The following is a 16,050-nucleotide window of genomic DNA, read 5'->3' on the forward strand; positions in this document are numbered from 1 at the left end:
CTTCAATCAGAACCTGTACTCAGAGGAGCCCCAGAGCCCCATCTTCAGCCCTGACCTTTCACTTTCTCTTCAGTCCCTTATTTCCCAATGTCTACGAACTACACAGGTTAGATATTTCACTGCCATCTAAAACCAACATGTCAAAACCAGACTGTATCATCTCTCCACCCCCTCCCCAGGCCCGGCTGCTGGCTATCTCCCCATCAGCCACAGAGGCACTGGTGTCCCCAGTCCCTCAGATCTATCTTCCACCAGCCCCCTCTGCATTCATGGTCCCCTTTGCCCGGCACTCTTCCCTCAAGTCTTCTACTAAGCCCTATTAACTCTCTTTCTGCAGCATCTCCTCAGATCCAATCTTTCACCACTATTTTCCCTGTCGAAGAACTATTCCAGATATTAACTATCTCAAAGTAAAAATATATACGTATTAACACACTCAGAGAAGTAATAAACAGGAAAACTTTCTTGGGATGCCCTGCACATCCTAAAATGGATCAGGAACGGTTCCCATCACATGTCTTCTGGTGATTTGTAGAGCATGAAAGAAATGCTTCAAGCTGAAGTTATACAAATACTTCTTAGGTTTTTCTATTTACTTCACTCAGTAGTTGTTTTATTATTATGTTCCCAGGGAGGCACTGGCCTAACGGGCACATTAGAAATAGATGAAGAAAAATAGAAGCAAGGTAAATTTAATAATGGCATTCCCAAGCATATCCACCACAAGACTTATCTTCAGTGCAGTACATCAAGCTGTCAGAAAAGTTTGTCTCTGGTTTCTCATTTCTTAATTTTGATCCCCTTTTTTGCATTAAAGTTTTCTTCTACCTTCTTGAGATGAATTTCAGAAGAACCATCAGTTACTGGATATGAGAACAAGCTGGCTGAGACTTATAAGTTCACTGATCGTCACAACTGGTTTGACTAAGCTTTGGACAACTTAATTGTTCAAAGCACCTCCTTATTGTTCTATGTGGGACTTATGCAAAGTTGTGAGCTTAGTGGAAAGGGATCTTCTTTCCTGCTAAGGAAGAGAGCAGAGAACTCCTCTCAAGACCACTGAGCTCCCACGTCCTGTGAAGGTTTTCAGCGTGTGGATTATGGAATTCTCTTGGCAACCCCTCCCCATTGTCCTTCTATTACCTCAGTTTAGGCCATTTTAGATACTCATTAGAGTCATCTCCAGAGGAAGAGTGGAAAAGAGGCAGAAACAACCCTGAAAGGAACTAACTATGTCGATTTTGCCAATTTGCTTTGAAAAAGAATCTGTGAATAGAATGTTGGAAATTTCAGGAAAATCTATTTGGCTTAATCCCAAATTGCCTAGCATTTAAACACAGAGTAACTCTACACAAAATAAAAATCAAGGCAGGGGTTTCCCTGGTGGCACAGTGGTTGAGAGTCCGCCTGCCGATGCAGGGGACACGGGTTCGTGCCCCGGTCTGGGAAGATCCCACATGCCGCGGAGCGGCTGGGCCCGTGAGCCATGGCCGCTGAAGCTGTGCGTCCGGAGCCTGTGCTCTGCAAAGGGAGAGGCCACAACAGTGAGAGGCCCGCATACCACACACACACACACAAAAAAAAAATCAAGGCAGGTATTCAAAAGTGCATGTAAAGAAACAGCTAGAATCAGTAGAAGTAACTGGGGCAAACTGAAGCAGGGAATGCAATGTTATTACACATTGTATTGGGAATAACAGATACAAGAAAAGGAGAAGGCCAACGGAATGAGAAAGGAAGGTTAACGTTGGATGACACCAAAGAGACAAAGATAGGGAGTACTTCTTCAGCATCTGTTTTCTGACGTTAAACCACATCAGAGCCAACACTCTGGTTTCTACAAAAAGGTTAAATCCGTACAAGGGTGCTGAAAGTTCAGTCCACCCTTTAACCCTCAGGCTATCCTCCCAGGCATGGTGGTGCACCTGCTGAGAATGGGTGCCTTTTATAATCTGCACAAGGGTGCCACACAGAGCAGCAGTGAAAATGCGTCCTGGGATTCATCTAGACCTCAGGTGGAAACCCAAGAATGAGTAACTCAGTTCTGAAAACGATATGAAGGACATCTGACAGGTCCTATGTAGGAGAGAGCCACCAAGAAGCCACACAGAGGTAACTTGGGTAACTCTTTGAGGTGAAAATGAGGTCAAAAGCTACATATGTATATGTATAACTGATTCACTTTGTTATAAAGCAGAAACTAACACACCATTGTAAAGCAATTATACTCCAGTAAAGATGTTAAAAACAAAAAAAAAGGAAACCATGGCAAAAAAAAAAAAAGAGAGAGAGCTATCCTGGACTCCTCCAAAGCCAATTAAGTGACTTTTTTGCATATTGTTTCCTTGGAGTGTTCTCTTTTCAGAGCTGATTCTTGGAAGTAGCTTGTCTGTGTGGACATAGCATCAGAGGGCATATGGAAATGGCATGAATACCTCAGAGGAGATCTAGTGATGAAACAGCATAATGGAGGGGATAAAAAGAATGTCTTGGGAGGATGAGTAGGCAGAATTATTTCAAATTCCGATCAATCCTAGGCTCCAAACTAGTAGAAAATAGTGACCTGATGTAGAGGAGGGTCACAGGGAGAGGGAAGTAATATTTATCAGAGCATCGATTATACACTAGAAACATTACATCAATTCCGACAAGGACCATATGACATAGGTCCCATTAACCGCACCTAACAGCTGAGGAAACTGCAGTTCAGAGAAGTCAGGCACTCCGAGTCCCGTGGCGCAGATTCAAACCCAGGTCTAACTGCAAAGCCCATATTCTTTCAATCACATCATGCTGCTTATTAAAAGGCTGAACAATATATACCTGATGAGAAAAAGTTAAAGGAACTTCTAGAACTCATGCTTGACAAAATAGACTGAAAAGTGAGATGTTTGTGAAGTAATGTCTGGGAAGGGTAGACTTAAAGGACGGCAGCCAGCTGTTTTGAAACTTATTCTGAAGAAATAAGAATAGGAAATGGGCTTCAACTGCAACACGAAGGAAAGCTTCCTTCTCAGAATGTTACATGTGTTGGAATTAGTGGCTGAGGAACACTGTGGAATTTTCTTCCTGTGCAGAAGTCAAGACGTCTGACTCTGGGGAGAAGACGATAAGTGGGGTTTGCTTAAAATGAAGGAAACCGCTGGAGGAATTCATCAGAGAGAAGGAAGAGAAGAACTGCCACAGAATGGCATGCTACAAAACAGCACAAAAGGGCTTCCCTGGTGGTGCACTGGTTAAGAATTTGCCTGCCAATGCAGGGGACACGGGTTCGAGCCCTGGTCCAGGAAGATTCCACATGCCGCAGAGCAGCTAAGCCCGTGCACCACAACTACTCTCTAGAGTTCGCGAGCCACAACTACTGAAGCCCACGTGCCTAGAGCCCGTGCTCCGCAGCAAGAGAAGCCACCGCAATGAGAAGCCCGCGCACCGCAACGAAGAGTAGCCCCCACTCGCCGCAACTAGAGAAAGCCCACGCGCAGCAACAAAGACCCAAGGCAGCCAAAAAAAAAAAAAAAAAAAATGGCAGAAGGAATGGGAGAAGGAAAGAAATGTTGGATGGGGAAATAAATAAAAAACAAGAGAATCATGATTACAAATATTGAAAACACTTTTGTTTCAATGTCTAGTGTAACCATTTCTGTGGAGCCAAGTTCTACAGCCTCACCTTCTCTGAAGGTATTTTCAAGCAATATATTTAGATTTTTATCTGAAAAGAAGAACTTAAGTGTGATCCTGCCTCAGAGCAGGAATACATAAGTGTTAAATGACCACTTTAGGGGCTTTGGTAATCCTCAGAGCAGTTTTTTTACCTTATATTTATATGGATTTAACAGTAATCTCATTTTAGAAAATTTAATGCCTCATTTAGTTTTCAAATTCCCCTATGTATTAGGCTTTATCATCCTATTGCAATTTGTATTTTTAGGGTTATGAAAGCTGTGGCCCAGAGAGTCTAAGGAACTTATCTAGTTCCTAACTGACAGAGCTAAGACTCGACACTAAGTCTCTGAATGAATCTCCGGTCCAGGATTCTTTCCAGAATCTTAACCTGCATTTTCAACCACATTCTCAGCATTGGCTGTCAACCATACCACCTCCGGTTGTTCCCTTAACTTTGATGTGAATCACCTGTAAACTCCAGAGATTGCTTGCAAGGGGGGCAGAAGAATTGCTAAAGAAAACTGATCATTCAGAGTAAGAGAACAATAAAAAGGACCAACGTGTCTAGGACACCCGTGTCCCTCTACAGACACGCTGATGAGACTGGCTTCCTCATGGTTCTAGAGAGTGGGAAGCAATGTCTAAAGGCTTTTGTTCTTCGTGTTGTTGAAGCCCACTATGAAGGCTGAACCCAGAGAATGCTCTTTCCTCCATTTGTTTATTCATTCATTTATCCACATTTGAAACAGAGGAGATCATAATTCTTTATCTCTTTTTTCACAGCACTGAAAAATCTTAAAGTAGTGTGTCCTCTGGAGAAGTAAATGACAAAATATAAAAAACATATCAAGTTCACTTTAACATTTAGAAAACTTTTCATTGTTTAGTTTTCCAAAATAATATGGAGAAATTTAAAGAGATTTAAAAACATTTATTATTTACCTTAAGAATCATTCTGGGAAATGTGCTAAGGATTGCAATTATTGGGTGTTTTGGGATTATAAAGAGACCATGCACAGAAAAACTAATGGGAAGGAAACATAGTTATAGATAATAAAATTGAAGAGAGCTACGGTGTCTAAGTCAGGAATCACAGTCTGAAGCCCTGATTTACACTAGAAACTCTATATAATATAGCATCTGTAACTGTAAATATACCCAGATCCACAGAGAGCAGAATTTAGCATAGAGATGCCACCATAAGAGCCTCATTCCTATTGGGCCATGCTTATAAAACAATTTCAAGCATGAAATCATTGATCAACATAGAGCTCAATGTGATGAATTCCACATCTTGGATATTCAACAAGATGGAGCCTTCACCATGTATGGTATTATTTCTACACAGATGCTCTAGTCTTTAAGGGAGGCAAGGAAGCTACAGTGTAAGGGATCCCATCATTACAAGTATGACAGAGATGGAAAAGGGTCTCAAATGAAATTGTTTGATATGATGGGAATTCAAATGCCCAAGTGCTCATTAGCAGGCTTGGCTTTAGGGATAAGCTGCATTAGTGGAATTGACCATACTAAGGGACTAGGAGAAATAGGCAACTTAGAGCCTCTGACCCAGCCCTGCTTCCTGCATCCTAATCCCGCTGTCATCACACAGCTCTCCTTGGAGCTCTGCCAAGCAATGTGCCAACAGAGAAGCTGCTCTGTTGAGCAGAGGATGTGGATGGTAACTACCCTGTCACCTGCTTCCGGGGAAAGTTGAAAGCATATTAAGGTTTTTAGAAGCCTGATCCTCCCAACAACCAGCCCATTATTAAGTTATCCTTTTATCTAAAACTAACTTTAAAGTGAAGTGATAGAGATAGTGTTTCTGCTACCCCGACCTTTGAATATCTGTTTTTCTAACAACAAAACCCAGCTAGCTGTTTCCCAGACCCAACATTTGAGCACAGAGGCATCTTCTAAACTTGCTTGTGCCTAAGTTATCATAGTATTCCAAGTGATCTGGATATACAAAGTCTTGTGTTGAAATGAAGAGTGGAATTTCTATTAGATATACATCAGTTTTTAGGATGAGAAAATGTCTGTCATACTTCTGAAGCCTTATTTCTTTTTTTTTTTGCGGTACGCGGGCCTCTCACTGTAGTGGCCTCTCCCGTTGTGGAGCACAGGCTCCGGACGTGCAGGCTCAGCAGCCATGGCTCACGGGCCCAGCCGCTCCGCGGCATGTGGGATCTTCCCGGACCGGGGCACGAACCCGCGTCCCCTGCATCGGCAGGCAGACTCCCAACCACTGCGCCACCAGGGAAGCCCAAACCTTATTTCTTGATGCTATTACTCATGAGGATCTTGACCATTGTTGCAGAGTCTGGTGGGGACTCCAATGCTGCAAGAAATAAACTTAAGTGGGGTTTGGGGGTCTATGAAAGGCTGAAAATCAAGTCTCTTAACCACTGACATTCAGTGACTAGTAATTGCTACTTCTTAGCCTATACAGTTCAAAAACTTAAGAGTTGGATTTGGGCCCTCTGAATTCAGTCAACCCAGGGAACAAAGGGTACTTAGTTGTTTTTTAAGGAAAGGGGACGCATGTAAGAAACCAAAAGAAATGGAGATGTGCATTTCAGTTTAAGTTGGAAAGTGCTCTGAGAACTCATAAGGAGCTATTGTAAAAAGGAAAAAAGGAGGAAACCGTAAAAAGTGGCCCAGGATCCAGTACCCAAAGTTCCTACCTGAAGATATCCATGGAAAATCAGAGCCCACAGAAGCAGGACAGAGAGAGATGCAGACAGGAGCAAAGGGAAAACAGCAGGCTTTATGTAGAGTTATCAACTATACGTGTTTATATTCGTGCCTAAAGCTATATCGTATCTTATTCAGTAATCAATAAAGTTGCGACAACAGTATCTATTTTACAGGAGTGAAGACTAAGATGTCAAGATTTTTAAGTAAGAGATAAAAGATTTAACACAGTACTTGAGTATGTGGTAACTATTGTTCAGAACTGTAATATCTGACTTCTAGAGAGGATACTTGGCTTATTGGAGAAAAAAAGAAAAAAGATTTGAAGAAAGTCTCTGTTCCTGGTGATGGAGACCTGTCTTATGAGAATGGTAAGACAATGACTGAATTAAAAGATTGAACAGAGCCCCTTCCTCCCACTGGCGGAAGGAAAGGAGAATTTTTTCAGCTATGGTGTCCCATGGATAAGTGCTCAAGGCCAGACTGTGAGCTGAGTGTGACGGAATGTAAGAACCATCTGGGGCACAAAGAGTGGGGGAGGATAGGAGCCTTGTACTTTTAGAGCGTTGCTCTTAGCTTCTCTAGTCTTCCCTCCCTCCCTCCCTCCTTCTCTGTTTCTCTCTGTCTCTCTCTCCTTTCTGCCTCTCTACATCTTCTCAATATATTATCTTTTGTACCATTAATTTTTATCGATCTCCTTTTTTTTTTGTCCTAGTGAAAGTGTTTCTTCTATACATTCAACACCCAAGACAATATATATGCAGCAATCTCACATTCTAGGACCACATGGGCCCAAGGAGCTGACCACAGGGCACTAGGGAGGCCAGTCAGGGAGTCTCCGAAGAGGTGAATGCATTTGGAAGGCCAGAGCTCTCCATGTGCATATCTGGGCAGGCACGTGTTCCTGCCACATGGTGTGAGTCTAACATCTTGGTCCTGTAAGCAGGGTATAAAATTACGTGCAATGGATTTACGAATATGGGGTTTATGACTCCATAATTCCTGCCTACAGATGATCTACCCCTAAATTCATGTCTCTGTAGGCAAAACAGAGGCATGTCATCAGGCTTGAAGCATGATGATTTGGTTAAATTAGGTCTAAGGTCTATTTTCATTCTTTTTTTTGGGGGGGGGTCTGTTTATTCAGATAATGGCATCTCTTCCCCATGTCACCAAGCCAGGTACAGCCTCAGTACCACTAGCTTTAGATTGTTTTCATTTTCATATTAACCTGAGAGAATAACAGGATTTTTGAACTTGTCTTCCACACGAATGCAAAATTCAAAATATGCCTGTAAAAAGATTAAACAGAAATTAGGGATGCTAAGTATCCCATATTACAGGAACAAACCAAAGTTTTCTAAAAAGGACAATCCATAGTTTAAATTTCCTGCCTTCAGGGCATGTTACACCATACATCCTCTTAGATTCCACAGGTAATATAATTTATATTAAATGGGACAGGTCCCAGCAGAAATTTGTACAGGCACCAGGCAAAACAATTACTTTGATGTGCTCTTTTGAAAGTATTGCAGCACCTAGGTACAGGGTTTACATGCAAACAAATAGTAGAAGATTTAGAAGTACTCTCTGCTATTAAAATTATTAAATTGCTAACATGTAATTATTGAGTATAATATATAAACAAAACTAATCTATTTACTTGTTTTCTTAAAAAATTAATCAACAGTTAAAAGTAAGAAAAAGTCAGACAGTCTAAGAGTTTGCTAAGCTACAGTTTCCTAGAAAAGAAAGCAAAACAAATCCTCTGCCAGCGGATGTGTTCAGAACTAAACCTTTTTAAAATGATAGCAGGATTTGTATGGAAACACAAAAGACCCCAAATAGCCAAAGCAGTCTTGAGAAAGAAAAAGAGAGCTGGAGGAACCAGGCTCCCTGACTTCAGACTATACTACAGAGCTACAGTAATCAAGACAGTATGGTATTGGCACAAAAATAGAAATATAGATCAATGGAACAGGATAGAAAGCCCAGAGATAAACCCATGCACATATGGTCACCTTATCTTTGATAAAGGAGACAAGAATGTACAGTGGAGAAAAGGGCCTCTTCAATAAGTGGTGCTGGGAAAACTGGACAGCTACATGTAAAAGAATGAAATTAGAACACTCCCTAACACTGTATACAAAAATAAACTCAAAATGGATTAAAGAACCAAATATAAGGCCAGACACTATAAAACTCTTAGAGGAAAACATAGGCAGAACACTCTGTGACATAAATCACAGCAGGATTCTTTTTGACCCACCTCCTAGAGAAATGGAAATAAAAACAAAAACAAACAAATGGGACCTAATGAAACTTCAAAGCTTTTGCACAGCAAAGGAAACCATAAACAAGACCAAAAGACAGCCCTCAGAATGGGAGAAAGTATTTGCAAATGAAGCAACTGACAAAGGATTAATCTCCAAAATATACAAGCAGCTCATGCAGCTCAATATCAAAAAAACAAACAACCCAATCCAAAAAAGGTCAGAAGACCTAAATAGACATTTATCCAGAGAAGATATACAGATTGCCAGCAAACACATGAAAGGATGCTCAACATCACTAATCATCAGAGAAATGCAAATCAAAACTACAATGAGGTATCACCTCACACCGGTCAGAATGGCCATCATCAAAAAATCAACAAACAATAAATGCTAGAGAAGGTGTGGAGAAAAGGGGACCCTCTTGCATTGTTGGTGGGAATGTAAATTGATACAGCCACTATGGAGAACAGTATGGAGGGTCCTTAAAAAACTAAAAATAGAACTACCATACGACCCAGCAATCCCACTACTGGGCATATACCCAGGGAAAACCATAATTCAAAAAGAGTCATGTACCACAATGTTCATTGCAACACTATTTACAATAACCAGGACATGGAAGCAACCTAAGTGTCCATCGACAGATGAATGGATAAAGAAGATGTGGCACATATATACAATGGAATATTACTCAGCCATAAAAAGAAACGAAATTGAGTTATTTGTAGTGAGGTGGATGGACCTAGAGTCTGTCATACAGAGTGAAGTAAGTCAGAAGAGAAAAACAAATACTGTATGCTAACACATATATATGGAATCTAAAAAAAAAAAAGAAAATGGTTCTGAAGAACCTAAGGGCAGGACAGGAGTAAAGACACAGACATAGAGAATGGACTTGAGGACATGGGGAGGGGGAAGGGTAAGCTGGGACGAAGTGAGTGAGTGGCATGGACATATATACACTACCAAATGTAAAATAGATAGCTAGTGGGAAGCAGCTATATAGCACAGGGAGATCACCTCGGTGCTCTGTGACCACCTAGAGGGGTGGGATAGGGAGGGTGGGAGGGAGACGCAAGAGGGAGGGGATAGGGGGATATAAGTATACGTATAGCTGATTCACTTTGTTATAAAGCAGAAACTGACACACCATTGTAAAGCAATTATACTCCAATAAAGGTGTTAGAAAAGTGATAGCAGGATATATGTTGTAAAGGCAATTACAGTGGAATTCAGGTGGGGCCAAAGTACATCAAGATTATAGTTCTGTAACAAAAAGCCTTTTGCTGTAGTTTGACTACGTTGCAGGAAGTCCTCAACCTACACAGGAGTTGGGTTCCAAAAGTCTGTTCGTAAACTGACTATCTGGAAAGCAGAATAAACTTTCTTACTGAAATTATGATGCTTAAAAACAGAAGCATTTATTAAGTTCCCATTAGATTCCAGGTAAGTTGCTAAAGATGAAAGTCCCTTCAAGGCAGAGACGGGTGTATAAACAAATAGCTGCAATGCAGTGACCCTGACCTGTAGGAGGTGCTGTGGATGAGCCGAGAGAGGAACGTCTAACTCCACTTCCCAGCAACAACGGGGATCAGTCACCTCACAGTGAGAATGCAAAGAGGGAAAGAATAAAGAGAAAGACAATGGACATAAAAGAAGAAGAGATGTGGAGAAAGGAAACATGGAGAAGCCAAGAGAACAAGACTTTAATGACATGAGGAAAAGTACAGGAATGTATGAGCAAGAGTTGCACAGAAGAGAACAAACAGACTTAAGAATAGAACTACAGTGGTGTGTGAGATAATCCAGGTTGGGGGGAACAGCTCACGGCTCAGGCCAACAGTTTCCTGGACCTGTTCTTGAGGGGGAAGAGGAAGTCCATGTCATATACAGGTTGCCATTTGTATGTAATGGCTGTTGCAAAGTCAGGCATGGGCAATCCAGAGTGCCCTTTATACTGTACCATAACTCACCATTACAGTCAGGTAAGCTCCCACATATGTATTTACACCAAGTCTTAGGCAAATTCTTGGTCCACTTGGTTGTCTAATGTGACCTTCTTCCTCCACAGGGAGAGAATGCAGTTTCTTCTAAATGCTTAATTGGAAGACTCTATAGACATTGCTATGGTCTGAATGTGTCCCCCAACCCCAAATACATACATTGAAACCCTAACCCCCAGAGTAATGGTATTAGGACGGAGGCCTTTGTGAGGTGCCTAGGTCATGAGGCAGCGCCCTCATGAATGGGATTGGTCCTTTTATGCAAGAGGCCCCAGAGTTGGCTTGCCGCTTCCACCATGTGAAGACACAGCAAGAAGTCTTCAGCCTGGAAGAGGGCCCTCACCTGACCATGCTGGCACCATGATCTGAGACTTCCAACCTCCAGAACTGTGAAAAATAAATGTCTGATGTTTATAAGCGACCCAGTCTGTTGTACTGTGTTATATCAGCACAGATGGGTTTAAGACAGGTATGGTGTCAACCTCATTTAAAGGAGTAAAAATTGAGTAAGTTAGTATCAAGAGGCAGTCAAGCTACATTTGTAAAGACTGGGAAGCAGTGGTAGGAGCCGAAAGGGACTGCCAAAATGGAACTTTAGTCACAGTGGTAGTCGATACCACCCAGGGGCAGGAGGAGGACTCGAAATTATGTCGGAAACCCAATGACATCATGATTCTCCAGTGCAGCTGCCTAATCCCATGTCTACCACATCCCAGAACCACTCAGCCACAACAGGAATGTTACCTAGAAACATCCTTACTGGAAAAATTAAGCACTTGTCCAATAATTTCCTGTTAATGACCGATTTCCCTAAACGTTGGCTTGTGTGTCTCCTCAGGGGCCACTCTATCTTTCTGCTCCCTATTCCCAAACTGCTGTCATTAATGAACTCCCCAAAGAATAGGCCTTCCAGGTGCTTCCAAAGAGGAGCACAGACTCCTATTTGAATCTCTCCATCATTTTCCCTCATGCTCGTTAATCGTTGAGTGATCTAACTTCACACAAATGCTGGGAGGCCCAGAACACTCAGCACAAGACTCCAGCAGAGGACTGACCCCTTTTAATTGAAGTGCACAGTTCACATGCTTGATTTCCATCGTCTTAAGCCTCAGGGACTGCCCATTCACCACTGGAACAAGTCGCTAGCATGGGTGCGGCACGTTGTAGATGAGCAGCCATTGTGAGCGAAGCCTGATTTGAAAAGGTATCGATCTTTAATGTTTGTAGCAATTACAACACTATATTTAATGTTGAGCCTCTGGAATGACTATTAAGACTCTTAACAGTCAACTCCTAAGCATATGAAACCTTATAAACATGCTCTTTTGCCCTCAAAGAACTTACAATCTAAAAAAGAATAAGAAAAGAAAACTCAAAATCCTTTCCCCATAGGACTTAATGTTCAGCATCATTTATTCTTAAGCTCTTTCATTTTCATCCCCTTCCTTAATGCCCTTTTCTCCTCCACCTCTCTAATCAGTTCCACCAACTCTAGTCAGCACTCAAACAAAAATATCTCTCTAAACATTCTGTGACAATTTGAATTCTAAGTGTTGATGGTGGGGAAGACTTTAGGATTTTCTTCTCGCTCAAGTATGGGAAGCAAAAACCACACACCATTGAGACTTCTGCTTAGCTTTTCCCTTCTAAAGCCACGGAGCCCACAAATAAACACAAAGATGTACATAAATACTTATTAATGAATGTTGCTGGGCTACTGAGGACCCACTTCTGTAGGAATCACCCTTCAAGGGCTCACGTAAGATGGTAACAAATCTGTATGCCTATAAGATGCTCTCGCCAGAGGCACTGACACCGCCCCCCCCACCCCCGCCCAGAGTAATCCCTCCCAGTCTGCCTCACCTCTCTCACAAGACTTCCAGAGGAACTCCCCCTCCATCCATTGTTACACGTGACCTCATGGCAACTTCCCGACATGAGTTTAGCTGCAGGCTGATGTCTAAAAGTTCAGGCACTATAAAAACTGGTTTATTGGGTGCAAAAGAGAATTAGGACTTCAAAGACTCTTACTCTGTCAAATTAAATTAACATATGGAACAGCAACTAAGCTATGATTGGTATTCATAGCATCAGCTCTTTGGTAAGGCTCTGGCTGGTTTTTAATGCAGCTTGTTCACTGTTTTAAGTGAACTATTGCTGATCTACTCTGGTTACTCAGAAGAACATTTAACGATGTGGGAAATGCTCACAATATACTGTGAAGTGTAAAAAGCCAAATACAAATTATATGTAAAGTATAATCCAAATTTTCTAAGTAAGATAGGCTCCATATTATATTCAGTTAAAAAAAAATATTTCCTTCATCTCTGAAAGAATTATACCAAAATATTAATGCTGACTCCCTCTGGATAGTAAGATTAAGGGAATAATTTTATTTGATTTCTTGTACTTTTATGAATTGTCTAAAATTTCTAAAGAAAATGTATTACTTTAATAATCAAAAAAATGTGTTCAAAATACATTTTTAAAGAAAATTTTTCCTTATGTAAGAAGAAACATGCAAAAAATAGTGGGCATATACAGAGACAAGCCTTTACATGCATATTATTGGCTTTGTGTGGCTCTTCTCAGATCAAGTGCAGTCGAGGGCTTATCTGCCCATGTGATAAAGGCGGTGCCCACGCACAGGACAGGTTTTGACATGAAGTATTTTATTTACCTTTTTGTTAGTTTTTCTTTCTATTCCCCAACCTAGAAGACGGTAATAATGAACAAGCAAAGTAATAGAATAATGGTAAATTTTTTTCTTTTTCTTTTTTTTCCTCTGGAAAAGGAGTTAGTTTCAAAAGCTGGTGAAATGACATAGAAGAAGCTTGATAAAGACTTAAACAAAATCAGTAGGCTGAAGCATAAGAAATAGAAAGTATACAATCATTTTTATCTTGCATTTGGTTTAACTGAATTTGGTTTACAAAACTGAATTTGCATTTGGTTTAACTGGTTTAACTGAATATGTCAACATCACTAATTACACATAATAATAAATGTATAATTTTTAGTATTTATCCTTATTCCCCAGTCATCTATACACATATATGTATTTAAGTGATAAAGTCAATTTGTTAGCACCTCCTAAAATAATCAGAAAGCCAAACCTCTAAAAAAAAAAAAATTAGGACGTGCACTTCAGAACCTGATGTAAATGATTTTCTATTTATCTGCAAGTTTTAAATTAAAAAAAAAATGCTGTTTCACTCCACAATTCACCTAATCAGAAGATGACTTGGTATAAAGCTATACATATATACAAGATGCTTAAGAGTAGTCAAATTAGCAGGCAGTGTAATCCCCCAAATAGCCAAATAATTGTTTGAATCGATTAATAAACAATATCATTCAGAATCATCAGACCAACCAATTGAACATATAGGAATCATTTTCTGTGCACCTTGCTTTATTCATTTATAAAATAGCAATACTTTACCTATAAGGCTGCAACAAAATTTAGTTAAGGAACAATTGCTAAGAAATTGAGGGTCAGGGGTGGCTTGCACTGTCATCTTAATTTGGGATGCTTTCTACTGTGGAAAAATAGGATAAACCACAATTATTTAAAAGAGATTACCTGATAACTGTACCTATCGTGCTTGATATTAGAAGCAGTGTTAAAATGAATTGCTCTGCAACTTGCATTTATTAGATGAGTTTATAATCTAGAAGCAGATATAGTGATTGCAATGCTTTGATCACTCAGCCAAAGGACAGTAATGGGCGGAAGCAGTAAATCCAGATTCTAGTCCTAGACAATGACCTTGGACAAATCTCCCAAACCTCCCAGGGTCCCCTGCAAAATGAAACTAATGATTTATCTGCTGGATTAAGTGGTGCTTTGCCAAGTTACCCAACACATTCAAGATATTATAAGTACTATTCATGATAATCACAATGGGATATGCTTGGTTTTTTAATTTACTATTACTGGCAGGTCTAACACCACCTCCCTCAAATGAAACATTTCCCCTTTATTTCCACTAGGAAATCAAGGTGCTCTAGGCAGTTATCAGGAATGTAAATTTGTCAGCGTGAGTCTTGTTTCATTCCAGCAACTGAGATGAACGTTATCTGTTTGCTGCTCATTATCCACAGAAGCCGCACCTCACCAATCCAGAAGCCACAGGACGTGGCGTAACTTTGGGTTCTGCCATTCTGTCATTTAATCCGTATTCATTTTCAAGATGAAGGAGCACTGCCCTCGGAACACAAACAGCCTCTCTAGGCCCACCGATGCAGTGTTTGACAGGGCTGTCAGAAACATTTTGCTAACATTTGACCTACATAAATATTCACTGTGACACTTCGAACCTGTTATACTCGCTCCTTTTTACAGGGACTCCCGTTAACCGGGGACCTTTGCCCCGCCCCGCCCCGCCCCCCACCGAAGTCTCAGTCTGCTCTTGTGACCACAGTCTTTCCAGCTTTCCCCAGAAGGTAGCCCTCCCCCCATCACTTTCCTGTGTGTTTCAGCATTTCTCCAAAGTTTCCTAATAGACTGCAATTTATATTGCCTCAAACTGATGACTTAAACCAATTAATAATCATAATTTAAGAAGACCAACAATCCTACATTTCCCTTCATTTCTTAGGGTACGTTGACGATTTATGCATTTAACTTTATGGCACGATTTTCCAGGCATTTCTTCAGTGAAATGTCCCAAGTTTCGGCCTTTCTCATCAGCAAAGCCACTGATTCCAAACTGTGTGTTTTGTGGAAAGGACATAAATAAAAAAAATCCTAGATCAATATACAATAAAATATAAAGCAACTAAAGGGAGATGGTATTTCCAGTGACATCTCATGTCCTGATGTTTGTTTCTTTAAAAAAAATATATGTATACACTAATATCTTGGATCTATATTCATAAATAACATATTCTCTCTCCCTTTTATATCACACCTCAGCTTGCTTTATTTTCTTTCTAATCACACTACCTGGTTTATCTGATCATTTTACTCTAAACAGTTGAGATATAAAATATTGGGTTAATACTGATAAGTAGCACATTGACACATTACATGGGACAGGAAGGAGAGTGAGGAAGGGGGGATTACTTAGGCCACACTGTGAGCTGAATAATTATATCCTGTGGTATCAGTGGGTCAAAGACTTGGTTGTTATCAGAGATGAACAACAAGATCAGAATATGGTTCTCTACTTTCCTCTCAATAGAAAAGATACCACAAGACTCTGTTGCCTGTTCCATTCCCTCATTCCCAGACAGCTGTTTTCTCATGCTGTGCTATCTACTGAAGAAAACGGATCTGGTCATCCAGAAGTCACTTAGTTTTATCCTCGCACTTGTTGAAAAGCACTTCCCCAGGCTCAGTGGGTGTTCAGTAATGATATAAGAAAGAATATATTTTTTGTTTGCTTTGTGTTGTTTTTTAGGGC

General features: G+C 40.6%; 1 protein-coding gene across 3 annotated transcripts in view; it reads right to left on the reverse strand.

Moving 5' to 3' along the window:
• Positions 1-16,050, reverse strand: part of HMGA2 (high mobility group AT-hook 2) — a 137,311-nt gene that overhangs the window by 42,342 nt on the left and 78,919 nt on the right. Inside the window, exons 4-5 of one of the 3 annotated variants that reach the window (XM_081249005.1) lie at positions 7,592-7,652; positions 5,787-6,004 (exon numbers count right to left, since the gene is read on the reverse strand). The exons of 1 other annotated variant lie outside the window; for it this stretch is intronic. In XM_081249005.1, coding sequence (XP_081105131.1) covers positions 5,937-6,004; positions 7,592-7,652 — 129 coding nt within the window. In that variant the 3' untranslated portion in view covers positions 5,787-5,936. Of the gene's footprint in view, positions 1-5,786; positions 6,005-7,591; positions 7,653-16,050 lie in introns of those variants that run through there. One more of the 3 variants, XM_081249008.1, reaches the window with a different exon arrangement.

Source organism: Mesoplodon bidens (assembly GCF_964165515.1).
Source record: "Mesoplodon bidens genome assembly, chromosome: 11".
In the NCBI taxonomy this organism is placed as follows: domain Eukaryota; kingdom Metazoa; phylum Chordata; class Mammalia; order Artiodactyla; family Ziphiidae; genus Mesoplodon; species Mesoplodon bidens.